We start from the raw sequence: 24,251 nt of genomic DNA, 5'->3' as shown, positions 1-24,251 counted from the left end.
TATGTCGAGACTGGACGGTCTCGAGTCGTGATGGCAGTCCATGTGGTTCTATCCCTCATCGCTTGGAGCAGACTATCAACTTCAAGGCCAGTGTCTTTCTTCAGGGTGTCAATGTATGTTGCTGCGGGTCTTCCAGGCCTCCTTTTCCCATGCCTGGGAGTCCAGAGAACCAGGTCAGCCACTTCTTCTTTGCTTCTGAGGCAGTGTCCAGCGAACTTTAACCCCCTTGTCCTGATCTTGTCAGACAGTTTTGGTAGTCCAGCATACAGGTCCTTGTTGGTAATGTGTTGTGACCAGTGGATGTTTAGTGCTGATCTCATGAGCCTCGTGTAGCATCCATCCAGCTGCTTTTCTAGCTTGGAAGTGATTGTCCACGCCTCACATCCATACAAGAGGACTGCTTCAACCGTCGAGAGGAAAAGCCTCACTTTCAGCTTGCGAGAGAGGTTTGATCTCCAAACCTTCTTCAGCTTGTTACAAGCCTGCCAGGCTGCTGCTTTTCTTGCTGCTATGTCCTTTTCTGTGCTTTCCATCCTAGATCCCAGGTACTTAAAGTCCTTTACCTCCTCCAAGGCAGTACCATCGCTTGTCTTGAGATGGAATGACACACCCTTGGTATTGTTGATTTTCCACGTATGTCATTAGAATGACCACTTCATGATTTCTTCCGTATGCAATTGGAATGACAAAGCACCCTTCTGATAGCTCAGTTTCCCCCTATATTATTGGAATGACACACCCTTGGTATAGTTGAGTTTCCCCCTATGTCTTTGAAATGACACACCCTTCTGATAGTTCAGTTTCTCCCGATGTCATAGAATTATGACACATCCTTGGTATAGCTTCATTTCCCAATGCGTTAATAAGAGTCTTACGACGCGAAATCTTCATGAAAATTAAATGGTGTCTTTTTTGCCATAGTGAATTGTTCTTGCCGTTGCAAGTTGTGCTTTTTTGTGCCAGTGGGTGCTTGTTTGGTTCTCATATGTGGTTTTCTTGGAAACCAGTTCCCTACCAATGTCATTCTATAACCCTCAATGGTATGACCACCACCTGTCGTGCCCCTGGAGAAGTGACCCAGGTTTGCTACTAACGTGACGGGTGTGACCCAGTTTTGCTACTAACATGCCTAGAATGGAGGTATAGATTTTCTTCATTACTTCTGCAAATTCAGTCCCAATTTGCATAATTTGCACTTCAGTGTGTACGTCTATGTCCAACCTACCTGCGTACCAAATAACATGAAAATCTGTTGTACCTTTTGTTGAGTTATTCTCCTTAGAAGATCTACCATTATGTATTTTGACCAGAATCGTTGAGAAACTTAACGTTACATCTAATCTAAAACTTGTAATCCAGATCACCAAGTCATTGTCCTTGACACAACATTGGCAAAAACCAAGGCTGTGTCATTACAATGACATAGGAGAAAACTCAGCTATACAAAGAGTTTGTCATTCCAATGACATAAGGGGAACTGGGCTATATCATTACAATGACATAGGGGAAAACTCAGCTATACAAAGGGTGTGTCATTTCAATGACATAGGGGAAATCCAGCTATGCCAAGGGTGTGTCATTCTAATGATATAGGCAAAGACTCAGCTATACCAAGGGTGTGTCATTGCAATGACATAGGGAGAAACTTAGCTGTGCCATGTGTGTGCCACTCCGATAGTATAGGGGAAACTCGGCTATAGCAAGTGTGAGTCATTCCAATTATTTAGGGGGAAACTCAGCAATACCAAATGTTTGTCATTCTGATGACATAGGCGAAACTCAGCTTTAACAAGGGTATGTCATCACAATGGCATAGGGGGAATCTGATCTATCATCTGAACGTTGTGCAAGAAATCTATGCTTTTATCTAAGAGATTTAACGGTTAGTATCACTACGGCCATTGACGGTCCTCTTTTGGGAGTTCCTATGATAACTGAGTAAGCCGTCTTTAATCCGGCAGCCAAGTTTAAAGGAAATGCGATGTTTTATATTTGAGATATAAAAAAGCGACTTCACCATATTCTGGCACAGGGCGAGATGGCCTGGCATATATGCTGCTGCACATAGCTTTCCAGGTAAATTCCTACGTGCTACGTGCACCGTCATTTTGAGTAAGCTGAGTACCAGCATTCTTAGCCTTTGTCCGCTCCCCAAGTTTTTTTGGTCGGTAGCAGAGCTTGGAGAGCGGACGAAAGCTGAAAAGGCTGATACACAGACTACATTAGGAGCGCTTTTCTCTCTAAAACCTGGTGAAAGGGGAGTTTTCTCAACGCGTTAACGTAACAGTCACCTAATATTCTAATCTATCTGTGCTGTCAAAGTCGTCAGTAGCTGTGCTATACCGTTGCGCTGTACATATAGGGCCTTCACCTGTCGTCATTTTGCGACGCCGCTAAAAAGCAGAAAAATACACATACACAGAAAATGACATACCCTCAGGATAGCTTAGTCTCTTTAAAATTGGACTGACACGACCCGAGGAATGACACACCCTTGTGATAGCCGAGTTTCCCCCTATGTCACTGTAATGACAAATCCCTGGTATACTTGATTTCCCCCCTATTTCAATGGAATGACACACCCTTGGTAGTGTTGATTTTCCACCTTTGAAATGACACACTTCATGATTTATCCGTATGCTATTGGAATGACACAGCACCCTTCTGATAACTCAGTTTCCCCCTATGTTATTGGAATGACACACCTTTGTAATAGCTGAGTTTCCGCCTATGCCACAGGAATGACACACCCTTGGAATACAAACATTTCACCGATCGGAATGGCACAGCCTCAGGATACCTAAATTCCACACAGTGTCATGGAATGACAAACCCTTGGAAGCACTGAATTTCACCCTGTGTCATTAGAATGACATTGGATTCACACAGCCTTGGAGTACTGTAGATAAATTGGATTGTGACTGGAAAATGGCAAGAATTTCACCCATATACAAATCCGAGAGCACTTTATGAACAGTGGTGGTCAGCTCATGGCCCACCAAAGAATTAAAAAAAAAAACACCACAGCACAGGTACAGCCGTTTAGAAGGTAGTGGAGGACATCAAGTTGACATGCAGTACCCGTAAGAGCGTGCACGGCCGTCCTTTTCCTCGATCTGAGAAATGCATTTGACACTGTTCATTCGGTAATCTCGAGAAGTGATTATTAGGAAGCTGTATCTGAGGAGATGAGAAGGGCAGCTAACTGGTTTACAGAAATTAAGTTATCAAACTGAATGACATCCGGACAAATCAATCTACGGTTTTTGGTCTGCCTCAGAAATTGCGACATATGGGAAAGACTGTCTCTATAACATATGGAGTATGGAGTAAGCAACTTCGAACGGATAGACTCCTTCACGTACATCGGCGTTACTCTTGACTCTACTGTGTGGAACTCATATCAAGAAGATTACAAAGAAGCTCCTTGCTGGCCTTTAAGCATAATGCCGTGCCAAAGTGAAACCGTTTGTGCATGATATGCCCATACATGGACAATTGTATCACTGCTTGGTTGCCAACGCTGATTAATTGCAACATGACTAAATTGCCATAACTGAACAGGTTGCTATACCGAGCAGCAAGGATCATCATCGGCAGAACGCGTACCTAACTGTTACCGATAGCCTGATAGTGGAGGCGGGTTTCGAGCCACTGAATGCACGTGGAAAGGAACACGCTAGTAACTATTTTAAGGCAATATGTTAAAGGCACGAAAGTAGCTATAGCTATAGCCTGAAAAAGAGGACCAGAGACTTGAGTGCACATGTGTTCGCTGGTAAAGTAAATGAAATGAAAAATTCTAAAAACATTCCTGCCTTATTGGAAAGAAACACCCTTGGAGCACACTATGTCTTTGGAATGACACACAGTTGGAACTTCTAAATTGCACCTTCTGTCATTGGAAAGCCCTTGGAACAGCTGAATTTAACCCTATGTCATTCAAACGACACATGAATACATGAATTTCACCATGTGTCATTGGAATAAAACACCCTCATCACACCTATATTTCACCCTGTGTCATTCGACTGACACAGCCTTGGAATACCTTGTTTTCACCCTATATCATTGGAATGATACACCAATGGCACGGCTATGTTTCTCCCAATGACATTGGAATGGCACACTTTTGTTATAGCTGTTTCCCGCCATTGGAATGACACATCCTTGGTTTAGCCGAGGTTCCTCTATGTTATTGAAATGACACACCATTGGTATAGCTGGGTTTCCCCTATGTCATTGGAATGACACACCCTTGGTATAGCTGAGTTCCCCCCTATGTCAACGGAATGACACACCCTGAAAGCTGAGTTTCCAACTGTGTCATCTGTCATTGGAATGACACACACAGAGAAAATTAAGTGGTTTCAATGGTGTCATTCGAATCAACAGAGGTAAAAACAGTAGTCCCAAAGGTGTGTCATTTTAATGGGTAGACACTGGGTAGAATTAAGATATCGAAAGAGAGTGTGCTGCCAATGCCAGTGGGAATCTGAGAAATCTTTTGCCCGCGATGACTGTAGCGCTAATATTGTTTCCATTGCAAACTTAAAACTACCGCGAACACTCCCTTTTCTCCCTACCTGTGAAATTAAATGCATTTAAAGTATATCAGAATAATACAACATATGGATAGATTTATCATCTTCCTCACCTGATGAATGTCAATAACCAATTGGGCAATATCAGAGTCAACTTCAAATGTTTAAAGACCCTGGTATTTGAAACCTGTGTTGGCCAATAAAACGGCCAGAGCCAAATTCTACAATCCTGTGGAGCAACTCCTTTCTCCTCCTGCCACAGACAATTGTGCTTATATGAAGAATGCAATTCCATTTTGTACCTACTGTGAATTTGACAGTGAAAACAATATACATATGTGTGACTCAGATGTTTGTTTTACTGGTCGAGCATTTGACCATTTCCAGCATTCTTTATGCATGTTTATCAGTTACATTTGTATATTCACTCTCACTCACTCACTCACTCACTCACTCACTCAGGTCCTCTTGCTCTAATCTATACAAATATATTTCCTGTAATTTTAGATTATAGTCACTGACTTTTCTCAAAATTCAACTTTAGGCACATAGAAATAACACCAAATTCTTCTTACAAATACTTTTTTATTGCACAATGCTACTGTTACTGACTATTGCATAGACTATATTTTCTGCAAATTCCTACTTCCTGCATAGTACAACTTACGGCACATAGGAAATTCTTCATCTTCTTTTCTACATGTACGTACAGGCAGGTTAAAAATGAAATAATTTCTTCATTACACAAAGGGAAAAGGTATTGTAGCCTTCTGCACAGAAGCTTGAGATGGAATCTACAATTTGTATCCAGTCTTCACCACTACACTAAAACTAAAAGATCTATACTAATAATGATGAATCCATGTCTATTTCACAAAGTGATTGAGGAAGGTATTGGAATACAAACTGATGAGTTATGGTAAGAAAGGGACTTATGTAGGAACCTGCGTCACCGGACAAAGGAAGGATGCAAGCATTCTGCAAAATGTTTATATGGCCTTGCTGCACTCACTATATATTCTACATGAACCTACACTCTGTAAACAGTGTACTGTCAGGATTAGAAGATTCTGTGCACAGCAATCCTTGGAGGCACATAGTAGCTGGCATAGATATACAAATTGATCAAGTTCAGAAACCACACTCATCTTACTATGTACAAGGAAAATCACACGTCAGGTATGTACAGAGCTGGGTAATTTTTCATTTAGTATCTAGCAGTAGTGAGATAGAGTAGTATAACTAATAAGCAGCAAAAGGACAATCTAGTATTCTATACACATAATCAAATTCATATTGTTTTCAAAGAAACGGCATCATCTACTGAGTTCAGCACAGACTGTTGGATCCGCATTTTCTCAAATACAGAGTCGCACTTTGCTATATGAGGAGTCTATCATTTTTACAACAGTTAATACAATTCTCTGCAAATACATAAATCGGGACATATCAAATCTATCTACAATGTAATAAAGCAACATGAGAGTAACATATATCAGGTATGAAGACGTAACATGCAATGAACGGTTGATAGGATTATCAATATCCAGCAGGGCTGGAAATCAACATACTAATATCTGTTTTCATTAATTTCAGAAAGAAGCATAGTCATAAAACATTGATTCATTTATGTATTCTGTTCAATTCTGTTGGTTGTTCAAGAAAATACATGCACAAGTATATGATGCACCCTTGTGTTACCCACACGAGACATCAACAGGCAGCTATGGTGACAGGGTATGTAGATGCATCAAGGACAGTGAAAAGGGCCTGAAATGCCCATTCTGAAAATGTATTCAACAACAAAAATTTATTCAGATGGGCATTACAACAATTGCCAGTGTCTCCCTTCCCGAAGAATGTACATGTATTTGTATAAAGGTAAGTTACTAGTATTCAAATGAAAACCTTTGAATCAAAATTGTGCACGGACACACTAGTTGCAGGCTAAAAGTAGTAAAAATTATGTTTCTTCGCATGGATTAACTAACAAATAAAATATATACACACAGATTATTACACAAAATTATGTTTTATATTATAGTTATATGGTTAGTGAAGCATTCTCAAAAATACAAACTACACCATGCATATCATCCATGTTAGTGTATTTACAAGTTCAGTGCCTCCTGACCATATAGAATTTTAAACCAACAATCACCCGAGCTTACACATGGCATGGCTGGCTCTACCGAGAACATTTTATCGCCCCCCTCCCCTCCCCAACTAAGGAGCGTGACGTGTTTTTTTTTTTTCTCCATAAATGCCGCAAACATAGCAACGAAAAGAATTACAGCATATTATTACTCGTCCTAACACCCAACAGGTGTACATGTGTACGTAGAGATGGTATGATTCCCCATATGTATCGTATCGAAACTCTAACGTTCTAACTAAACGTTCTAACGTTAACGTTACGTTACAGAAATGTTTACACTGTGAACAATGTCTACACAAACCTCTTGCCTTCTTGGACACGCAGCTGGCCAGAAAAAGCATTACTGTCGTCCAAACAGTCCCACATATTTGTGCCAAGTATCCCCGGTAAACTGTCAAGTCGTTTCTATTATGAACCAGTGTGACCCGGAAACAGATGCGCCTCACCCTGTAACCGGGTGCCACGAAACCCCCATGTGGTGCGTATTTCAGCCAAAAAACAATGGCGGAGACCTCTGAAAATCTTAGTTATGGGCAGACTTTGACGTGGTAACCCGTCAATATAGTAGAAGTCTTAGTTATTTTGTGAACTACACGGGGTTCTCTGGGCCGTCATCGTTACGAGGACATATTATATGGCCTGATTCAACATATTGTGACTGTACTACGACTGATTGTATGGAGGGTTCGAAGGACTCATTTCGGCGCGTAACACTTCGAAACGGCCCGCCATCTTGTCTCAAATCTCGCCTCACTTTAGTCTCGCGAGATGTGAACGAGAGTGGATAACAGCAACAAAACTAACAAAACTCGATACAAACGGAAACCTTTAAGTCAACAAAACCAACTTTATCGAGTACATGCTTCTTTCAATTACACTCATAATGTCATAAAAAAATTGAGAATGATGTTTATTTATTACTAGAAATATTCTTTTCTATTCTATCGTTTGATTAGCCTATTTTGTTTGTAGCGTTTAGATGTGGTTGCCCTGACAACAAGTTAAACAAAGGGTTGCGGTCTGACTTTCCTCAAGTATCGATTCGCGAACTTTCGTCAGGAACGTTTCAAATCCAGTGCTTTCACCACCACGTACCCATAAACGCTAAACTTCATTCTCTAGTGATTGAGTACAACTTCAGCTATGGCTAAGACGGTGATCTCGCAGAAGCTTCCCCCGGACATCGACCCGACCAAGGCTCCGCTGGCGTACGGAGACCGGGCCCTCCCCAGACTCAACCGGGAGCTGAACGATAAAGAGCTGATCACCCGCCAGCGGGCCTTGATGACTCTCTGTGACTACCTGCACGACCCGGAACACATTGCAGATGCGTTGAGGGTTCGTTCTGTGTTCTGTTTTCGTCTTGAAACTTTTTGTGTGACTTATCATAAGTTGCTGTTGTGATGACTGATGTCATAATTTGTTGCTGTGGTGGCTACTTTTGTTCATGTCATTTTTCTTCATGTTAAGATACCAGCTTTGCTGTTCCCTTTAAATGGGGAACATTTTTAGTTGATAGCAATCTTGTATCATCGTATTGGTTGTATTGCTGATGCATTTCCAATCAATGAATCTATTTTGCTTCCCTAAAGGTGGGTGTGGCTGAGAGTCTTAAGGCGCTTTTGAGTGACAAGGATCCGACTGTCAGACACAAGACTACAGAAGTAAGACTTTAAACTATTCCTCTGGAAAACAAAAGTTTAAGTGTAAATGTAATTTATTGTACTGACAAGATTTCAAACTATGCAGTATTCAAACATAATTTCAATGCAATTTAATAGTATATAACATGACTAATATTTGCAAGATCAACATTTTAATGCCAGGAAATGGTGAAGTCTCACTTTAAATGTTAAGACTGAGGTTATCACATGGTCAACTCAACCTGAAGGCAATGTAAATCTTACTCTTACTTATTAGACTACATGTACTTTTTTTATCAATGTCTAACCTTAAGTCTTCCGTCCTTACCAGGTGCTGTATGTTATTGCCACTCACAACAAGGGCAGGGATGCCTTCCTGGACTATGGCATTATTGTGCCTCTGTCCAAACTGTTTGACGATAGCGTGGACCTTGCCAGGAAGAATGCACACATGGCCATGGAGATGATGTCAGAGATCCCCTATGGTAACTTACTTTTCCCATCATTGTATTACATGTATTTTGTTTGTATTGCATACCCATTAAACCACCTAATGATGTAACACACCAGGTTTGTACAGGTTTGTACCTCCTCAAACACGAGACCTCCATGTAAAGTCCTATCCGAGGGACATCCCTAACCAAAGCTAGGTACTTATTTTTCACCTGAGTGAAGTGGGGAAAGTCGTGTTTTTTTTGGGTTTTTTTTTAGTGCTTTTCCCAAGGGCACAACGTCAACAATACAAATCAGGGGACCCCAAATTTGAACCCAGGACCTCTAGGTTCTGGGCCAAACACCCTGCCATTGCACCACCGCAATGCCACTTTTTTGTTTAGACTATAGTAGTTGTTACCAAGTTTGTCCCAAGCAGTCATATATCTAATTTTCCTTCTCTTGGACATGCTTCAGTTAACACCTCAAGGGTTGATGCCATTGGACAGGAAGCTATTGTCCCTATCTTTAGTTCATCAATATTTCATAGCTACATAAGTACACTTTCATGTTTCTTCTATTCACCAATTTCTCAGTTGACCTTTTACAAGTACCTTTGAAGTATTACATTGTTACAGAGTGACACTGCTTAGTAAAAGGTTGCCTACAGTATCTGCTGAAAATAATTCTTGGTGCTCAAATTAAGTTATTTTTTTCGCGTTTTCATTGTTTTTCTACAGGTGCTGCAGGTGTAGTGGAGGCACAACTTGTCCCCAAGCTTGTCGGAAAACTGCGTGACGAGCTTAACGAGATCAAGGAACTCATCCTTGACACGTTACACTTCTGCCTCCGCGAGGAAACCATGCACGCACTCGTCGCCGGGGCGATGGAAGTCTTCACCGAGCTCCTTGGCCACAACCAGGCCATCATCCGCGCCAAGGCGGCGCGCGACATCATGGACCTCAGCGTCCCGCTTGATGGCAAGAACAAGGCCTGTGAGGTGAAAGCCCTGCCGCCATTGGTGGGGCTACTGAAGGATGGAGACACGTACGTCCGATCGATGGCGGCTGGCGCCATAGCGACCATCACCATAACGACCCAGGGGAAGTACCTGGCCCTGGAGGCCGGAGCAATCCCCCATCTTGTAGAACTCGTAGAAGACAAGAACAGTGAAGTGAGGCTGAATAGTCTGAAAGCCCTGACCACCTTGTCCGAGGCTCCTGAGGGGAGGAAGGAGCTACTGAAGCATGTAGATCTTATCAAGAAAAGGATGGAGGATGAAAGTCAGGCAGTGGTGAAAGCTGCGACTATTGCTGTTAGGGTTATCACGTGGAAACCATAGGAACTCACCCATAGCGCTAGTTTTCATGGTTTCCTTAGAATGCTCCACACATATGGTTCATTTCTAGACGTAGACAGGTTGCCTAGTTGTGCCTCTTGGTACTTCTTAAGTGTACATAGAAAGTATTTGCTGAACAGAATGCAACTATCATTGCAGTCTTCTCAATCAAATAAACATAGTAAAAATAAACATCATAGGGTGCGAAGATTCTACATCTTAACTAAAAAATCATGACATTGAATTTGTCACCCTGCACTGAATTTTAACATTTGTATGTAGAACTTCTTGACAGAGGAAATGTAAAAATCCAACACATTCTAAATAGCCTGAACTTTTTAATGGTGTTTTTAACAGCACATGTAAATAATGTGGTTGTTATATAATAGTTTGATTTTGTACAGTCAATAAATTTCAGCATCATTTAAATGGAGTTTAGCCTTGTCTCATTATTTCCACAATAAAAAAGCCACCAGAAACAACATACGGTACATGAAATGTTGACCCTTTTTTTATCGCATTATGCACTTTTATAATCCCATGCTTTTGTGGCACATTATGATGATGATATCAGATATATCAGCTTTTATATAGTATTATCAGTCTCAGTGCACCAAACTGCTTATCATTGCTTTCTTTTTAATGCCCTTGTCAGCTGGAGATCTCTAACAAAGTCTGAGGATGAAAAGAAAGACACAAGCCAGAGATAAGCCAGAATTTGAATGTATTTCTAAGTAATGGAACTGCTTTCTATTTCTCATGATCACATCTCATTAATGCCTTCAGTCAGACACAGTTTATGATCTACCATATTTCAAATACCAATCAAGATCAGTAACAGTTACTATGTGTAACATTGTCTATGAAAAAAAATACAAGTTGTACAATGTTCTGTTTATCATGATCACATAATCATGTACTTCAATGTTGCTCACTGTCACTGATGACCAGAAGCCACCCCATTCATGTACATGCCTACAAACTTCTTCAACACATCAGGATTGTACTCGAGCAGTCCAACCTCCAGTCTTTTCTTGTTGTGCTTCACCCAACTTTTACGTTTCTTCAGCGGCCACACATTGGCAGCGTGATCCATGAGGTACATGTAGTTGTACAGACGGTTGTCGCAGTCAAGCCACACCATGTTCTTTACCCCACCATCTTCTCGTAACTTTGTTGTGTTCAGTTGGTACACTAGGAAGTGGAAGACTCCATCCTCCATGGCGACACCCTGCGCAGTGATTGGTTCCGGTAGATCCATCTCGGTGTCTCCGTACAGCTTTCTTGCTCGAGCCAGGCAGTTAGCGTGAGCAAACATCATCATCTTGACAGTCATGTGCCTCCGTCGCGCCGCTCTGTCGATGTTCAGCAGAAACAGGGTGTGCATGTGTGGGAAGGAGTACCCATCCAAGAAACCGGTGTGATCCTCTGTCGTGTATATGTTGGCTGGTTGCAGGTCTATGATGCGGGCAACAGGGAAGATGGACTCTAACTCATGATCAGCTGTTTCTGCTATGTCGTCGGGACTGGCAAATGGAGGCAGAGGTGACTTGGAAAGCATCATTGTCCCGATCTTTCCTTTCGTCTGGATCAGGTCTTCGCCGCGATGCCAGTTTGCAGTGACATCCATCCCGTCTACGACACGCCGGTCGAGCAGCTCTGGGTACTGTCCCGTAACAGTTGAGCACATGAACAGAAGCTGGGACAGCATGTATTGTGCAGACTGGTTCCTGCTTACCATAGGGTCCTGAGTGTCGTGTTCATGTGCGTACAAGATGGCTTCCCGTATGCGCTCCTCGTGATCAGGAATGGTGATGTTGTTCCCCAGGTCTGTGATGTGCTGTGGAAGAGTTCCATTGTCACCTTCCTTCTGCATCCATTTCGACTTGGTCAGCAACAGACCCTGTTTTTCACCTTCCAGCACCTACATGGAACAGAAGGGAAATCTGCACTTCGGCAATCTGTGATACCTTGTATAACACTACATTAACAGTTTCTCAACTTTCACAACTTGACAACATTGCCTGTTAAGACTAAAATACTTACCAGAAGTAAGCATGGGAGATAAGAAAGTTATGATTGCTAGTCACAACACAACTGCCCTGCTAGTGCTACAGACTTTTCTAGTACAGTACCCACTGGTAACATGTTTACTGATCAAGATACCATGTGTATTCCTGTCAAAGTGTACCTTTGTGAAGGGGTGGAAAATGTGGACAGGCTTGTCGTGCCAGTTCTTGTCCTCAGGTCCTGGTTCTTTCTCCTCGTCTCTCAGTGGGCTTTCATTCCAGTCAAAGGGCCGCCTGTCATATGCACAACAAAAGTAGAGTAAACCGTAGTGACACATATGATATATGCACTTAGCGCTCTCCAGGTAAAAACAAATTTCAGTAATTACGATTCTACAATGTGTGCAAAGGTATAAGAAAAAAAAATCAAGTCATTTAGGGTCAATGATACAATTGCAACCTGACACAGACTAGAAAAAAATCAACAGCCAATGACATGATACAAACCAGCTGATACAAACACGTACTTGAATTGCCAAGTGGACCAGCCAATGTTCTCTGGGTCGAACCACGTCCCAAGACGGCACTCGATGTCTTCATAGTCATACTGTGGGAGAGGAATAGTTAGAAACAGTATATAATCAGAAAATGTGAAATTGCTGTATTATAACATGTAACAGATACTTTTTTTTTTACAAATGACTATGTAAAGCTACCCAAGCATTGAATTTGATTTTTTGTCATATATGATGACAGAATGGAGGGCTAGTCAAATACTAGTATATATCATATGATCACATAGATGGGGAGAGGTAGGGGGCTAAAAAGATTAAATATTTTAATATGTGACTGCTCGATTTTTCACCCCATATCATCTTTCTCTACAATTTATCGCCACAGAAAAAAAGACTCATATTGTGATGTCATAAGTTTCCCCAAACCCTGATCCTCTTAGGCTTGAGGAACTCGCTCTTGAAGTTCCTAGGGTCGTAGTACTGCCCGGACTGCCAGTCGGACCTGTACGGGTGGTTGGAGGGGTTGTCTCGGATGTCCTTGCGAACAACCCGCTCCTCCCCCTTACACATCACTGCGCTCGTGGCCACCGGTCTGGGGCAAAGTGCCAGGCGGAAACCTGACTTAAGAAGCAAGCCAGACGGCCTTGAAACATTCATGGTTAGCATTTTCTACTCCTAGGACGGTGTCAGAGGGATAAAATCGTTCAAACTCTCAGGCCATGCCAAAATTTCTACCACGAGCTGCCATTTTGTTTCAGTCCCGTCATACCTTACGATAAGGCTGTCCTTTGTATATACCTTTAGAAGTATCCAATTAAAATGCCTTTTTGTGTAGTTTATCCAAATTATTTCAGTATTCGATCTAGACAACACAATTTCTAAATTTCTGTATTATTTCTATTGGATTATATTGAAATTGATCGGCATTGGAATTTTTCAAAAGCAATAAATTTAGTCAGGCACTATATTGTTCGCATCAAACCTCTAAATTATCAGAGGTCGGAGGGCAGAGCCAAGAGGAGAGGTCATTCGTCGGTTCCAACATGGCTGGGAGTCGTTTGGAGAAGTTTGGTACGATTTTTACCCGCGTTCGTGACTTGATACGCGGGGGAGTGATGAAGCACGAGGAAAGGCCGCTTTGGTACGACGTGTACGCGGCGTTTCCGCCTCGAGACCCGCCACTGGCTGAGAGGAACTACGATATCAAACCGGTCAGGCGAATCCTGTACCCAGAGGACAAGATTCGTGCAGGTAACACTAGTATTCCAATATTTCTATTATCAATATTTTAGCAATACCAGAGCTTGATCAAAATACTGATCACTTAACATTTAGAAAGACGAACATATTTTATGTTGCTGAATAAACAGATTTAATATTTTTGATAGTATAAGTATAAATACATGATGTATTTTTCTAATAGCCTTTTACTATTGCACTGCTCAGCTATTCAAATTAAAATCGTTTTTCTTCATTATTTTCAGATTTCTATAAGACCTACGGCACGCCCCGCCCCATGGACCTGACTGACCTAGACTCTGTATCAGAGTGTCAGAAGTTCATTCTGAAGTACCAACAACTGGAGAGACTGGGAAAGTACCAAGAAGAGGCTGAACTGTTCGAGGCAGCAGCAAGGGCACTACAGCGGGACGGGGTCATCCTGAAGAAGAGACAGTTGAAACCAGTGACTGAGACAGTAGATGAGCCGCGGGAAGGACAGAGAGATCCTACACTGAACATTCGGATCAGTGACATGATAAAGGAAGCGTTGCAGAAAACAGAGACAGAAAAGTCGTGACTTTGATTCATAGAAGGCTCTTCATAGAGTGCAATGCATTATACTGTAGTATAAATGTATTCATTATTCAACAACAACAAGGCTTTCTTCATGTTATTTCGTCATCAGTCAAAAGCTGTTATTTTGATTGTATCCGGACTAATGACTACGAGTATTATACTTTGGAAGAGCATAATAGGAAGTCCAGACCAAAAAGCAAAATGTACATGATGCCAAATGTATAATTTTCATCCAGTCTTACCTTTTTACAATTCCATTTGTTAGGTTGCTGTGAAACAAACAACTGGAAAATGTAATAAAACTTTTCCATTATCATTATATGAGAGACTCCTTGTTTTGTTGCCAGCCACAAAGTATAGCAAGTTTGGCCATTGAGAATGGTTTGCTGTCACCTCAAATTTGGCTACAAGAAAATTGAACAGCTACATGCATAAGCTTTATAATAATGATAATAATGATAAAGATACATTTCTGCAAATGGACCATACACATTGAATGATTTATACAAGAAAAGCTTGTAGTTTCAAAACATGCGATTAAGAACTAAGATACTAGCCTGAAAATTTAAGAATTTCACTTTGTGCTCACACACTCTATTGTCTGGCTTGCCCGATAACTCAATTTGTTTTGAACTGAGAAGGTTTTTGATCTAGATGTACTACTATGTAAATACTCTGATCCTTCACCAGTCAATACTGCCATCTAGCAAAGAAAATGTGAACTGCAGTAATACACCAACTTGCGTAACTTCATTCAGACAACTATCGATCTGTGTCATACGAGTTCCTATTGGCCAGTTTGATGAATGATTACTTTCTTAAACCAATCAGACGCAGCGACACAAACAAGATCCAAAATGGCTGCTTTATGATATCTCAGGGAAGAACTCGCCGTCTCAGTCATCCCTTTGATTACTAACCACTCACTCTATCATTCCCTGTGACATTTTAGTGTCCTCTGATGGTGTAAAAAATGCGTTTGATACTTGGTAAAGGTACCGTGAACCACATCAAGAGCATTCTCGGTCCAACCCGGAAGTGTTATACAACGTCGTCTGCTAACACTGTTTTCGTCGAAGACTTGAATTTCGTTCCTCCAACCGACTCGGCTACCTCTGACGACATTCAAAGACTACAGGACTTCGTCCACGCTTCCAAACGGCTGTTGGTGATCACAGGAGCTGGGCTGTCCACTGAATCCGGTCTCCCAGACTACCGCTCTGTCAAGAGCCCACCGCAGGCCGGCAAAGACCGGCCCGTCATCGGCCCTGTTATGTACCAAGACTTCGTGAAGAACACGCACGTTCGGCGGGGGAACTGGGCTAGGAACTACGTGGGGTGGCCCGGGTTCTCCTCTCACCGGCCTAACGTTTCTCACCGGGCGCTGGTGCAGTGGGAGCGGCGGGGGAAACTCCACTGGCTGGTGACACAGAACGTGGACGATCTACACAGGAAAGCCGGCAGTAAGAAGATGACAGAGCTCCATGGAAGCGCGTTCAGGGCGGCATGTCTGTCCTGTAAGCACGTGGTGCCGAGGTCGGAGCTACAGCAGGTGATATCGGACATGAACCCGCACTGGGACGCGGTACCCTTCGAGATCAGGCCGGACGCCGACGTCGCACTGACGCCGGAACAGATAGAGGGGTTTAGAGCGCCGCACTGCGGGTACGTAGGTGCAGACAGAACACACACACAACGCACAATCACACACACACACAATCACACACACACACACACACACACACACACACACACACACACACACACACACACACACACACACACACACACACACACACACACACACACACATGTACACACATTCACACACATACACACACACACACACACACGCATACATACCATTGTACATACAGACAAGCAGACACAAACATACACACACACCAATACACATACATACATACATACATACATACATACACACGCACACGCGCATGCAGAAAAAAGAAAGAACAGCCGAATATTTCTAAAGATATTTAACTGAAGAACAGCAGAAGAAAAAGATATGAAATATAAATTGCATCAACTGGTCTGCTAATATACATCCGTTCGTTCTTTCTTATCCATCGTTTCCTACTGACCTATTGTCTCTGTACTGTAGAAAGTGTGGCGGACCCCTGAAGCCTGACATGGTGTACTTCGGGGAGTGTGTGCCCAGGGATACGGTCCAGCTGGTCTTTGACAAACTGGAGGAGTCTGACAGCGTTCTGGTGGCCGGGTCTTCACTACACGTCTGTAAATCTTCATCAATGGTATCATGTAATTTATGACATATGAATCATTGAGGACGTTTGAAGTAGGGAAAACATGTACATATATGGTAATTTTTGTTTGTTTGAAAGATTCTAGCTGTAGCATCAGGTTGCAAGAAAGGCCCATGCAGACTCATGACTCCTGTTCAGTCCCTTCCCTGGTACATTATGCTCCATGGTTTGCTGGTGTCGATCTTACGGCCTACTGTATAAATTATATGTGTTCTTTTCCTTTAAAATTTTGGCCCAATCTGGAGACTTTTCGGGTTAGAAGGAAGGGGTAGGGTCTATGCTTTCCCGTTTTGGTCAAAATCTGTTCAGTCGTGTTTTGCTCGAAGGACCGATATAGTCGACCAGTATTATGCCTTCAGTTTTGAGAATTAAGGTTCACTCTTTTGCTGTTCCCGTTCCCTATAGTTCCCTTGTCAATGTTTATGTTTTCTGCTACTATCGTTTCTGTTCCCCTCTCTGACGTATTCTTCTCCGTTTCACTACATGCAGGTGTATTCAGCCTACAGATTTGTGTCCGCCGCGCATAAACAGAACAAGCCCGTGGCCATCCTGAACATCGGACCGACACGAGCGGACAAACTAGCGGGGCTGAAAATCAACAGCAGATGCGGGGAAGTCCTGACCAAGTTAGAAATCTAACAATAGAGGCTCGCAGATGGTTGTTATTGTCTAGAGTGAGGGTTTAGAATTTGATGTTTATGAAGGATCTTTAAACAATTATTCAAATAGCTGGGGAGAATGAGTCATAAAATATCTTATTAACAGTACCAGGATAAAAGAATGTATTGACTATATCATGTTGAGACGCAAGTCACGCACAGCACACGTTTTTTAAATTTTTTTTATTGAGTAACCAAACATGTGGTCATACTGTCCAACATACATATACACCAATAGCAAAATAATGCAACAAGTTTACACCAGGAAAAACAACCTTAATCAGCATACATGTACAATCCTTTAAGAAAATAAAAAATAAAACCCCTTTAAGATCTAGCTGTTTGGTCTCATTTTGTGATCTATAACTTGACAGCGAAGTCGTAGTTGTCAGGTTCCGGCGGCAGTGGCGGTGGTTCGGACGGGAGCTGTAGTCCCTCCGTGTCTAACAGAGCTAGTCTCATCTCCATGGACAACAACATCTCCATCTCCTTCTTCGTGGTTTTACTGGTCATCTCCTGGTCCAGCAGCGCGCTGATGCCGTCCGTCCACATGTCGTACATCTCCTTAGTCGGCGCCACAAAGTCTAGCGACAGGTCCGGGTAGTACAGGAGGGAGAAGGCGTACGGAGTGACGCTGTCCTTCTGACTGCGGGACTCCTTCATGTGGGGACACTGTTTCCCTGTCACCAGCTGCTTGATGTCAGCGAGGTCCAGTTTCCCGCTCAGTTGGTCGATGTCGGGAGTCGTCCCCTCCCCGGCGTCTCCGTAGTGGAACGCCTTGAAGTTCGGCGCGAGACGACAGAACCAGAACTTGTCCTTGACCCTCCTTTTGTTGAACTTCTGGAAGAGCCCGCCCTTGACGAGGTGGGAGAGGCGGTGCGCCTTGATGAGTTGGACGACACCCGGGGTGATGGTCTTCCTCAGGCCGCATAACGGCTCCACGTCCCCGTCCAGAGGCAGCTTGGACACCCGGCTGTCCTGGATCTGGCGGATGATCTCGTGGTAGCTGTAGTCCTGCAGCTTGGTGCCGAAGATGGTGGGACTGCGCGGGCGGTGGGACAGCGCCATGCCGATCTGCTCCCGACACACGTCCAGCACCTTGTCGAAATCCTCGTGGATGGCGCGCATTTCCCGCCAGGTCTGAAACACAGGATACACATTAATTTATGGATGTGCAGGTAGTGATACGTACACTCCACTGAAAGACGACATATCCAACCGTGAGATGTAGAAAGGCAAAATCGTAATGTTTCTCAAGTTCGCGGAGCAGCGGCTTTTCTACGCCCGACTTCATAATTTTGTAGAAAGACCGCTGCTCCACGGAACCTAGAACTTGAAAAAACATATACTAATATGCATTGCGATTTTGCCATTCTACATCTGCTTGGATATTATGAAATACGTTCAAAACAAGGTGTATGGCACACATATGTGCTTGGAGATTAGCTCTGCCTAGCTATATCCCGGCCCTCTTTACTTACACTTAGTATATACTAGCACTGGATCGGATGACTAAGTGTAAGTACAGAGGCACATATACATATATATATGTTCTTCTAATTGGGACAAAATATAGTATACCTTGTTAAGTGACTGTATACAGACACAGAAGACCTCCTCAAAGGCGTTTGGGGTGGCGAAGAACATGGGGTGGTAGTCCTGACCCGTCTCAAGAGGGGGCTCTCCGACCTGGAGCATTTTGCAGAGCAGTAGGGTGAGGGCAATGGCACACCTGCGGGTAAAAGAAGAACAGTTCTTGGATTCAATTCATGATTTTTGCTATTGATGGAAAACGGTGAAGTTGAAAAGATTTGTACATTGAATTGACGAACATCTTTATGTTTAGCCATACCTAGTATGGCTCAACATATTGTTTTTGTTCACGTTCTTCTTCTTCTTCTTCTCCTCCTGCCAAGTCTTCAAATGGAATCTACTCCGTCATTTTTGGGCCAAACGACCTGAAATTTGGCATGTAGGTAAAGATGGCAAATACCCTTAGGTGCTTTTTCATTTCTTTCGAAACAGGCCTTAAAAACATTTTTATGGAGGTTTTTTGGGGCATTTTTAGACAATTTTTATATTTTGGGCTCCTGTGCCCTGGTATTGCTAGCAAGTGACCTGAAATTCGGTACAAGGGTGCCTTGAACATGTCCCTACAGGATTTCAATCACAATTCTGGTGTACATCACTTCAGAATGCTTCATTTTGGGGACTTTTGGACCCATTTTCAGACCAAAAACAGGCCAAAAGTGGTATCCACGTTCCATGTTCTATTTGCTGCTGGCCAAGGAATCCATGTTCTATCTAAGGATCCCCCCGTTCCATTTGCTACTGGCCAAAGAACACTGTTCTATTTAGGTCACCTGAGGTCATATTGCAGGAACACACGCAAGCCTTTGCAGTAAGAAGCTCTTGGGGTCTCGCAGAACTTGTAGAGAGAGTTTTTGTACGGGTGATTTTGGAACAGTCAATTTATGCATCAGGAGGGAGATTGTCGAAGTATGATGCTCTCGCAAATGTTGCCTTTCTACATACAGTTAATATTTCGATTTGCCCAGGTGTTATTTTGGGACAGCCCACTTCTTGCATGGGGAGGAGTATGGCTAAACATGCTGTATTTGCTCAGGGGCAAATGACGGCCTTTCTAGTTTCAAACGCTTTTGTGTCTAATACAACACAATTTTCGAATTGATGCACCATATTACCTTGCGAAGGGACAGACGTATTGGTCATCCCTGCAGGAGTTCTCAAACACCAGCTTGTTGTAGCTTTCTGTGTGATTCTCTGCGAAGTACAACATGCAGTCTAGGGCGAGCAGGCCAGGGGGCGTTTCTTCAAAGTCTAGGATGGGGCTCGTATGGTTGGTGAAACCCAGCTTCTTGTAGTTCTCCATATACTCGACTTTTGACCGGCGGATGGCCCCCTTGTTCTCGGCGAATAACGCGCTCCCTTGCGCGCTGAGGTCACGGTCAAAGGCGAGGGCGTACAGCTTGCGCACCTTGTCCAGCTGCTCGGGATCACCGGGGTCAAGTTCGGTCTGGATTCGGTCGTCAAGGCAACAGAACAGCAACACCTGAAGGGCAGACCGGGAACGAGAACATAGATAAATACGTATTTCATCTCCTAATTCATAGAGAGAAAGAAGGAACGAGAGAGAGGGCGAGAGAGAGGGCGAGAGAGAGATGAGAGAGGGGGAGAGAGATGAGAGAGGGAGACGGGAGAGAGATAAGAAAGAGAGAGAGAGAGAGATGAGAAAGAGAGAGAGAGAGAGAGAGAGAGAGAGATTAGAAAGAGAGGGACAGACTCAGTCACCTGAAATATCTATTGTTGAATTCATGACCTTCAGACAGCTTAAATTGCTATCAATTGCTCGCCATGGCCACTCACCAGGAAGGGGCAGATTGATATTGATTGAACCATACATTTATAGTCCCCAATGCCGTACAAATTACACCAGAAACGTCATTACCATTGCGATAAGGAAACCCACGAGACCTGAAATGGGAAGTCTAATAGCATTGGCACATGTGTTTTACCGTTTTCATTATTGTTTGCTAAGCACATAGCACAAAATCGAATCCGAGAAATGCTGTTGTACCGTTTGGGAATGGAAAATTTAGGTGGGCACAAAAGCTGAGGTACAAACACGCTCACAGACACACGCACACATACATGCACACACACACACACACGCACACACACACACACACACACACACACACACACACACACTGGCACATACACATTTATATCTACTAATTATAACTGGTTTCTATGAACTTGAACACATCTGCGCTGCTTTTTAATTTGACTTGTATTGTACCTGAATTGTACAATGCGTCTTCTAAACTATCTCCGAATTGACGTTTTGTAGCCGAAATCTTCCTCCCCCTAAATTCCTTTTTGTACAGTCCCGATTGAAAACGAAACAGGAAATTAAACTGTCCAAATCATCTGTAGTATGTATTAAGAGGAAATGTGACCCAGACGAAAGACGAACCTTTGTGTGAAGGGAAACCCTGCCAAAATAAACTGGCTACGGGTCAACGATTCGTACACATGTAACGTTACATGACTAGGTATTAGTCAGGCGATACAACAGATATTTCGAGGAGAATGTAGAGAGAAAATTAAACTAGAAAATGGAAGAATCAGTTTTTGTCTTGCTGTCCTCGCACACTCACGCCCAGACATAACCTACAGTTTGTGCTTCGTTTGCAATTAATTCGCATCCCTGTGAAAATCCTTGAACCGACTTACCATCGGGTGATTTGGCAATAATCTAACTGTAACGTTTTACGCTCAACTACTCTGAGCCTCTGAGCAGATCAAAATTCTACACTGTTACAATCAATAGGAATCCACCCCCTTCAGATATGCGCGATACCCCTTCCCGGGTGTTTGCAGACTATAGAATAGAACTAGAACTAGAAATATTATGGCATACACAAAGCGTCACCACATCAATGTATTCGGTATTTACAGCTATATCATAACTCCTACCTGCAGCACGTGCAGTTGGTGCGCCATCTCCGCGCCCACCGCTCTCCGTCCGTCTATGATGCCCTGGAGGATCAGCCCTTGCACGTGACGGGAGTTGATGATGTCTAGAATCTCCTTGGCCTTGGCCGGGGTCGCCTTGATCAGCAGCGCGTTGATTAAAGTAACAGAGTTAAGCTGAATCTCCGCCGCCGGGCTCTTGAAATGTTCCGTCAACACTTGAAGGCTGACCTGACCGGACACCACCTGGCCGAACGCGTCGCTTAGCAACACAATGCTCTCCAGGATGGCGAGGGCTCGCTGGACAATGATGGCCTCCGCCACCGTGCTCTTGTTGACGAAGCTGGCGACCCTCTGCACGAACCTGGGGTTGAGAGAGTTCCAGGAGACGATGCCGTGGTCCATCAGGGCGAGGAAAGCTGCCAAGACAAGCCCCAAGTTCTCCCCCGTCGTCACACCAGACACCACCAAATCCATCAACAGTGTGACTCCGTCCGAGGTGATGAACTCCACTGCGAAGGTCTCGTCCGACGACATCTGGGCTAGTCTCTGCATGACTGGCTTCTTCTCCGCCATGGGTCTGTTTCTGTTCTTGATCCTGGTTATGATGTCCCTGGCCGCTTTAGACGGCGCCGTGCTGACTCTCAGGTAGCTGCCATTTTTGATCTGGTAGCGATTCTTTTCTGTAATGTAGACCCCTCGGGCTCCTTCGTGCGAAACTAGCGACAGGGAGTAGTAGTGTGAGTTCTCTACACCCCACCCCTCACACAACTTCTCCACAATCATCTCCAGAGACTCCTTCTGGTCCAGGTCCACGAGCTGAGTCGTCTGTCCCTGCATCTCCACCGCTACCTTCACCACGTCCTTGTGTTTGGTACCGAACGGCACGTGAGCCGTGTCCTCCACGTCCACCTTGATGATCTCCCTGGACGCGCGGGAACGTCGCATGGTGGAGAACCCAGACGTCTCGCGTCGCGACCGACGTCCCTCGCTCTCCAACACCACACTCCTCAAGGCCAGGTCCCCGATAATAGACATGGCGAAGGCGTCTGTTTTTCTCCGTCCCAGCCTTGCCCGGCCAGCCGCCCCGCGGTGACAAATATTACGGCCTTTATTTGACGACCACCTCCTTCCTCAAACGAGACCCAAAACAAGCTAGGCGGAACAACAGGTTAGAGGGCAAACCCGGTCACACGGCGCGACTGGGCTTCAATCTGTGAATTCCCAGGAGATTTTCTCCGTATTGTTGGCCGCCTCTCGATCTCCTTACCGTACAATTAAACCAATTATACTGCTAACAATGTACACAGAGCACGAATTCAGTCCGCACTGGCCTCCCAAATCCGTATGGCACGTAACGCAGTCTGCCGGAAGTGACGAATCTACGGCACGCAGGTGATCCTATGAACGGTGAATAGCCTTGCCGAGACACTGTTTACCTCTTTACGCGGGTCGGGAGAGAAATCCTGCGCCACAGTTCAAAGTACAAACCCCAGAGGACGAATCACAGAACCCTCCACGTCTTTACACAGTGACCTGTCCCGGAATGCTGTGCTGTATTATGAAACCACGCGGAGCCCGCTGTGGGTGGGGTGGTCGGGTCACCCTGTCCGACACAGCCCGACAAATAGCTAACATTCACGCTGCACAGGATGCGCCGTGTTCCTCGCCCTCTCTGATGACGTACTTCCCCTCCCAGATTGATATACTATTGTCGTCCGACGATGACGTATTCCCCACGACAAATGAGTGGCTTGCCCCCCTCGGTGTGATCTGTGTGTGGGAACCGGCAAAGTCGTCCGACCGCCTCCCCGTCAGACACGGCCCTGCGGGCCAGACCAAAGTTTGACTTTGTTTATATCAACAGCGCTATAAGGATCACTGATAAAACTTCCGTCCTTGGTTTCTCTTGGGCAGTCTCCAAAAGGCGCCTTCGGTGACTGAAAAATAATACAAATAGGCCGGGGAGAACAACCCAAAGTGTTAGCCAATCATAAAGCTACACATTTGCAGCCCGCTGGCAAATTATTCACGCCATTTGGTCGATTTGTAGCATGCTTGTAAATCTATTGTACTATCATTTCTTCAGCGACCTAGGTAGCCTCCGTTGCAGTCCTTTTCCCCGCAGCGTGTTTTTTTTTCAATTTTTTTTTTGGGGGGGGGGGGCGCCACGTATCTGCTTGGGATCCCGTATCCGCCGTGCCTCTGTGTCCGCTATAGACCCTGTGTCCGCTGCTCCCCAGCAACGGTTTGACCAAGAAGAATTCGGGGTTCTGGTTATAAATTCTGAGGACCACTAGTGAAACATTTCACTGGGAGTCAATGTGGAAACGATATAATTTGCAGAAGAAGTTAACATAAAAAAATAAA

General features: G+C 44.0%; 5 protein-coding genes across 7 annotated transcripts; 3 read left to right on the top strand and 2 right to left on the bottom strand.

Moving 5' to 3' along the window:
* The first annotated feature begins 7,680 nt into the window (after positions 1-7,680).
* LOC136443366 (radial spoke head 14 homolog) lies at positions 7,681-10,549 on the top strand. The gene is made up of 4 exons (XM_066440587.1): positions 7,681-8,040; positions 8,295-8,366; positions 8,677-8,830; positions 9,518-10,549. The coding sequence occupies exons 1-4, from the start codon at positions 7,846-7,848 to the stop codon at positions 10,117-10,119; spliced, it is 1,023 nt and encodes a 340-aa protein (XP_066296684.1). The 5' UTR covers positions 7,681-7,845; the 3' UTR covers positions 10,120-10,549.
* A 274-nt stretch (positions 10,550-10,823) lies between these two features.
* LOC136443358 (large ribosomal subunit protein mL37-like) lies at positions 10,824-13,424 on the bottom strand. Its single transcript, XM_066440576.1, has 4 exons — positions 13,067-13,424; positions 12,653-12,732; positions 12,308-12,419; positions 10,824-12,040 (listed from the first exon to the last, which is right to left on the bottom strand). The coding sequence occupies exons 1-4, from the start codon at positions 13,304-13,306 to the stop codon at positions 11,054-11,056; spliced, it is 1,419 nt and encodes a 472-aa protein (XP_066296673.1). The 5' UTR covers positions 13,307-13,424; the 3' UTR covers positions 10,824-11,053.
* Positions 13,425-13,615: 191 nt separating this feature from the next.
* Positions 13,616-14,756, top strand: LOC136443395 (small ribosomal subunit protein mS23-like). Its single transcript, XM_066440621.1, has 2 exons — positions 13,616-13,891; positions 14,125-14,756. Exons 1-2 carry the CDS (start codon positions 13,684-13,686, stop codon positions 14,436-14,438), a joined length of 522 nt encoding a protein of 173 aa, XP_066296718.1. The 5' UTR covers positions 13,616-13,683; the 3' UTR covers positions 14,439-14,756.
* A 109-nt stretch (positions 14,757-14,865) lies between these two features.
* LOC136443374 (NAD-dependent protein lipoamidase sirtuin-4, mitochondrial-like) lies at positions 14,866-17,718 on the top strand. 3 transcript variants are annotated; one of them, XM_066440610.1, is made up of 3 exons: positions 14,866-16,102; positions 16,560-16,689; positions 17,212-17,718. In XM_066440610.1, the coding sequence occupies exons 1-3, from the start codon at positions 15,411-15,413 to the stop codon at positions 17,359-17,361; spliced, it is 972 nt and encodes a 323-aa protein (XP_066296707.1). In that variant the 5' UTR covers positions 14,866-15,410; the 3' UTR covers positions 17,362-17,718. The 3 variants fall into 3 exon arrangements, with proteins under 3 accessions (XP_066296707.1, XP_066296695.1, XP_066296702.1); XM_066440598.1 differs by having other exon boundaries at positions 16,560-16,710; XM_066440605.1 differs by having other exon boundaries at positions 14,866-16,106; positions 16,564-16,710.
* Positions 17,566-23,712, bottom strand: LOC136443353 (engulfment and cell motility protein 1-like). Its single transcript, XM_066440562.1, has 4 exons — positions 21,885-23,712; positions 20,087-20,454; positions 18,963-19,113; positions 17,566-18,521 (listed from the first exon to the last, which is right to left on the bottom strand). Exons 1-4 carry the CDS (start codon positions 22,917-22,919, stop codon positions 17,742-17,744), a joined length of 2,334 nt encoding a protein of 777 aa, XP_066296659.1. The 5' UTR covers positions 22,920-23,712; the 3' UTR covers positions 17,566-17,741.
* Positions 23,713-24,251: the final 539 nt, after the last annotated feature.

Source organism: Branchiostoma lanceolatum, chromosome 1 (assembly GCF_035083965.1).
Source record: "Branchiostoma lanceolatum isolate klBraLanc5 chromosome 1, klBraLanc5.hap2, whole genome shotgun sequence".
Classification (NCBI taxonomy): Eukaryota; Metazoa; Chordata; class Leptocardii; order Amphioxiformes; family Branchiostomatidae; genus Branchiostoma; species Branchiostoma lanceolatum.
Note: the sequence above shows the minus strand (reverse complement) of the source record. Positions and strands in the feature narration are given on the sequence as shown.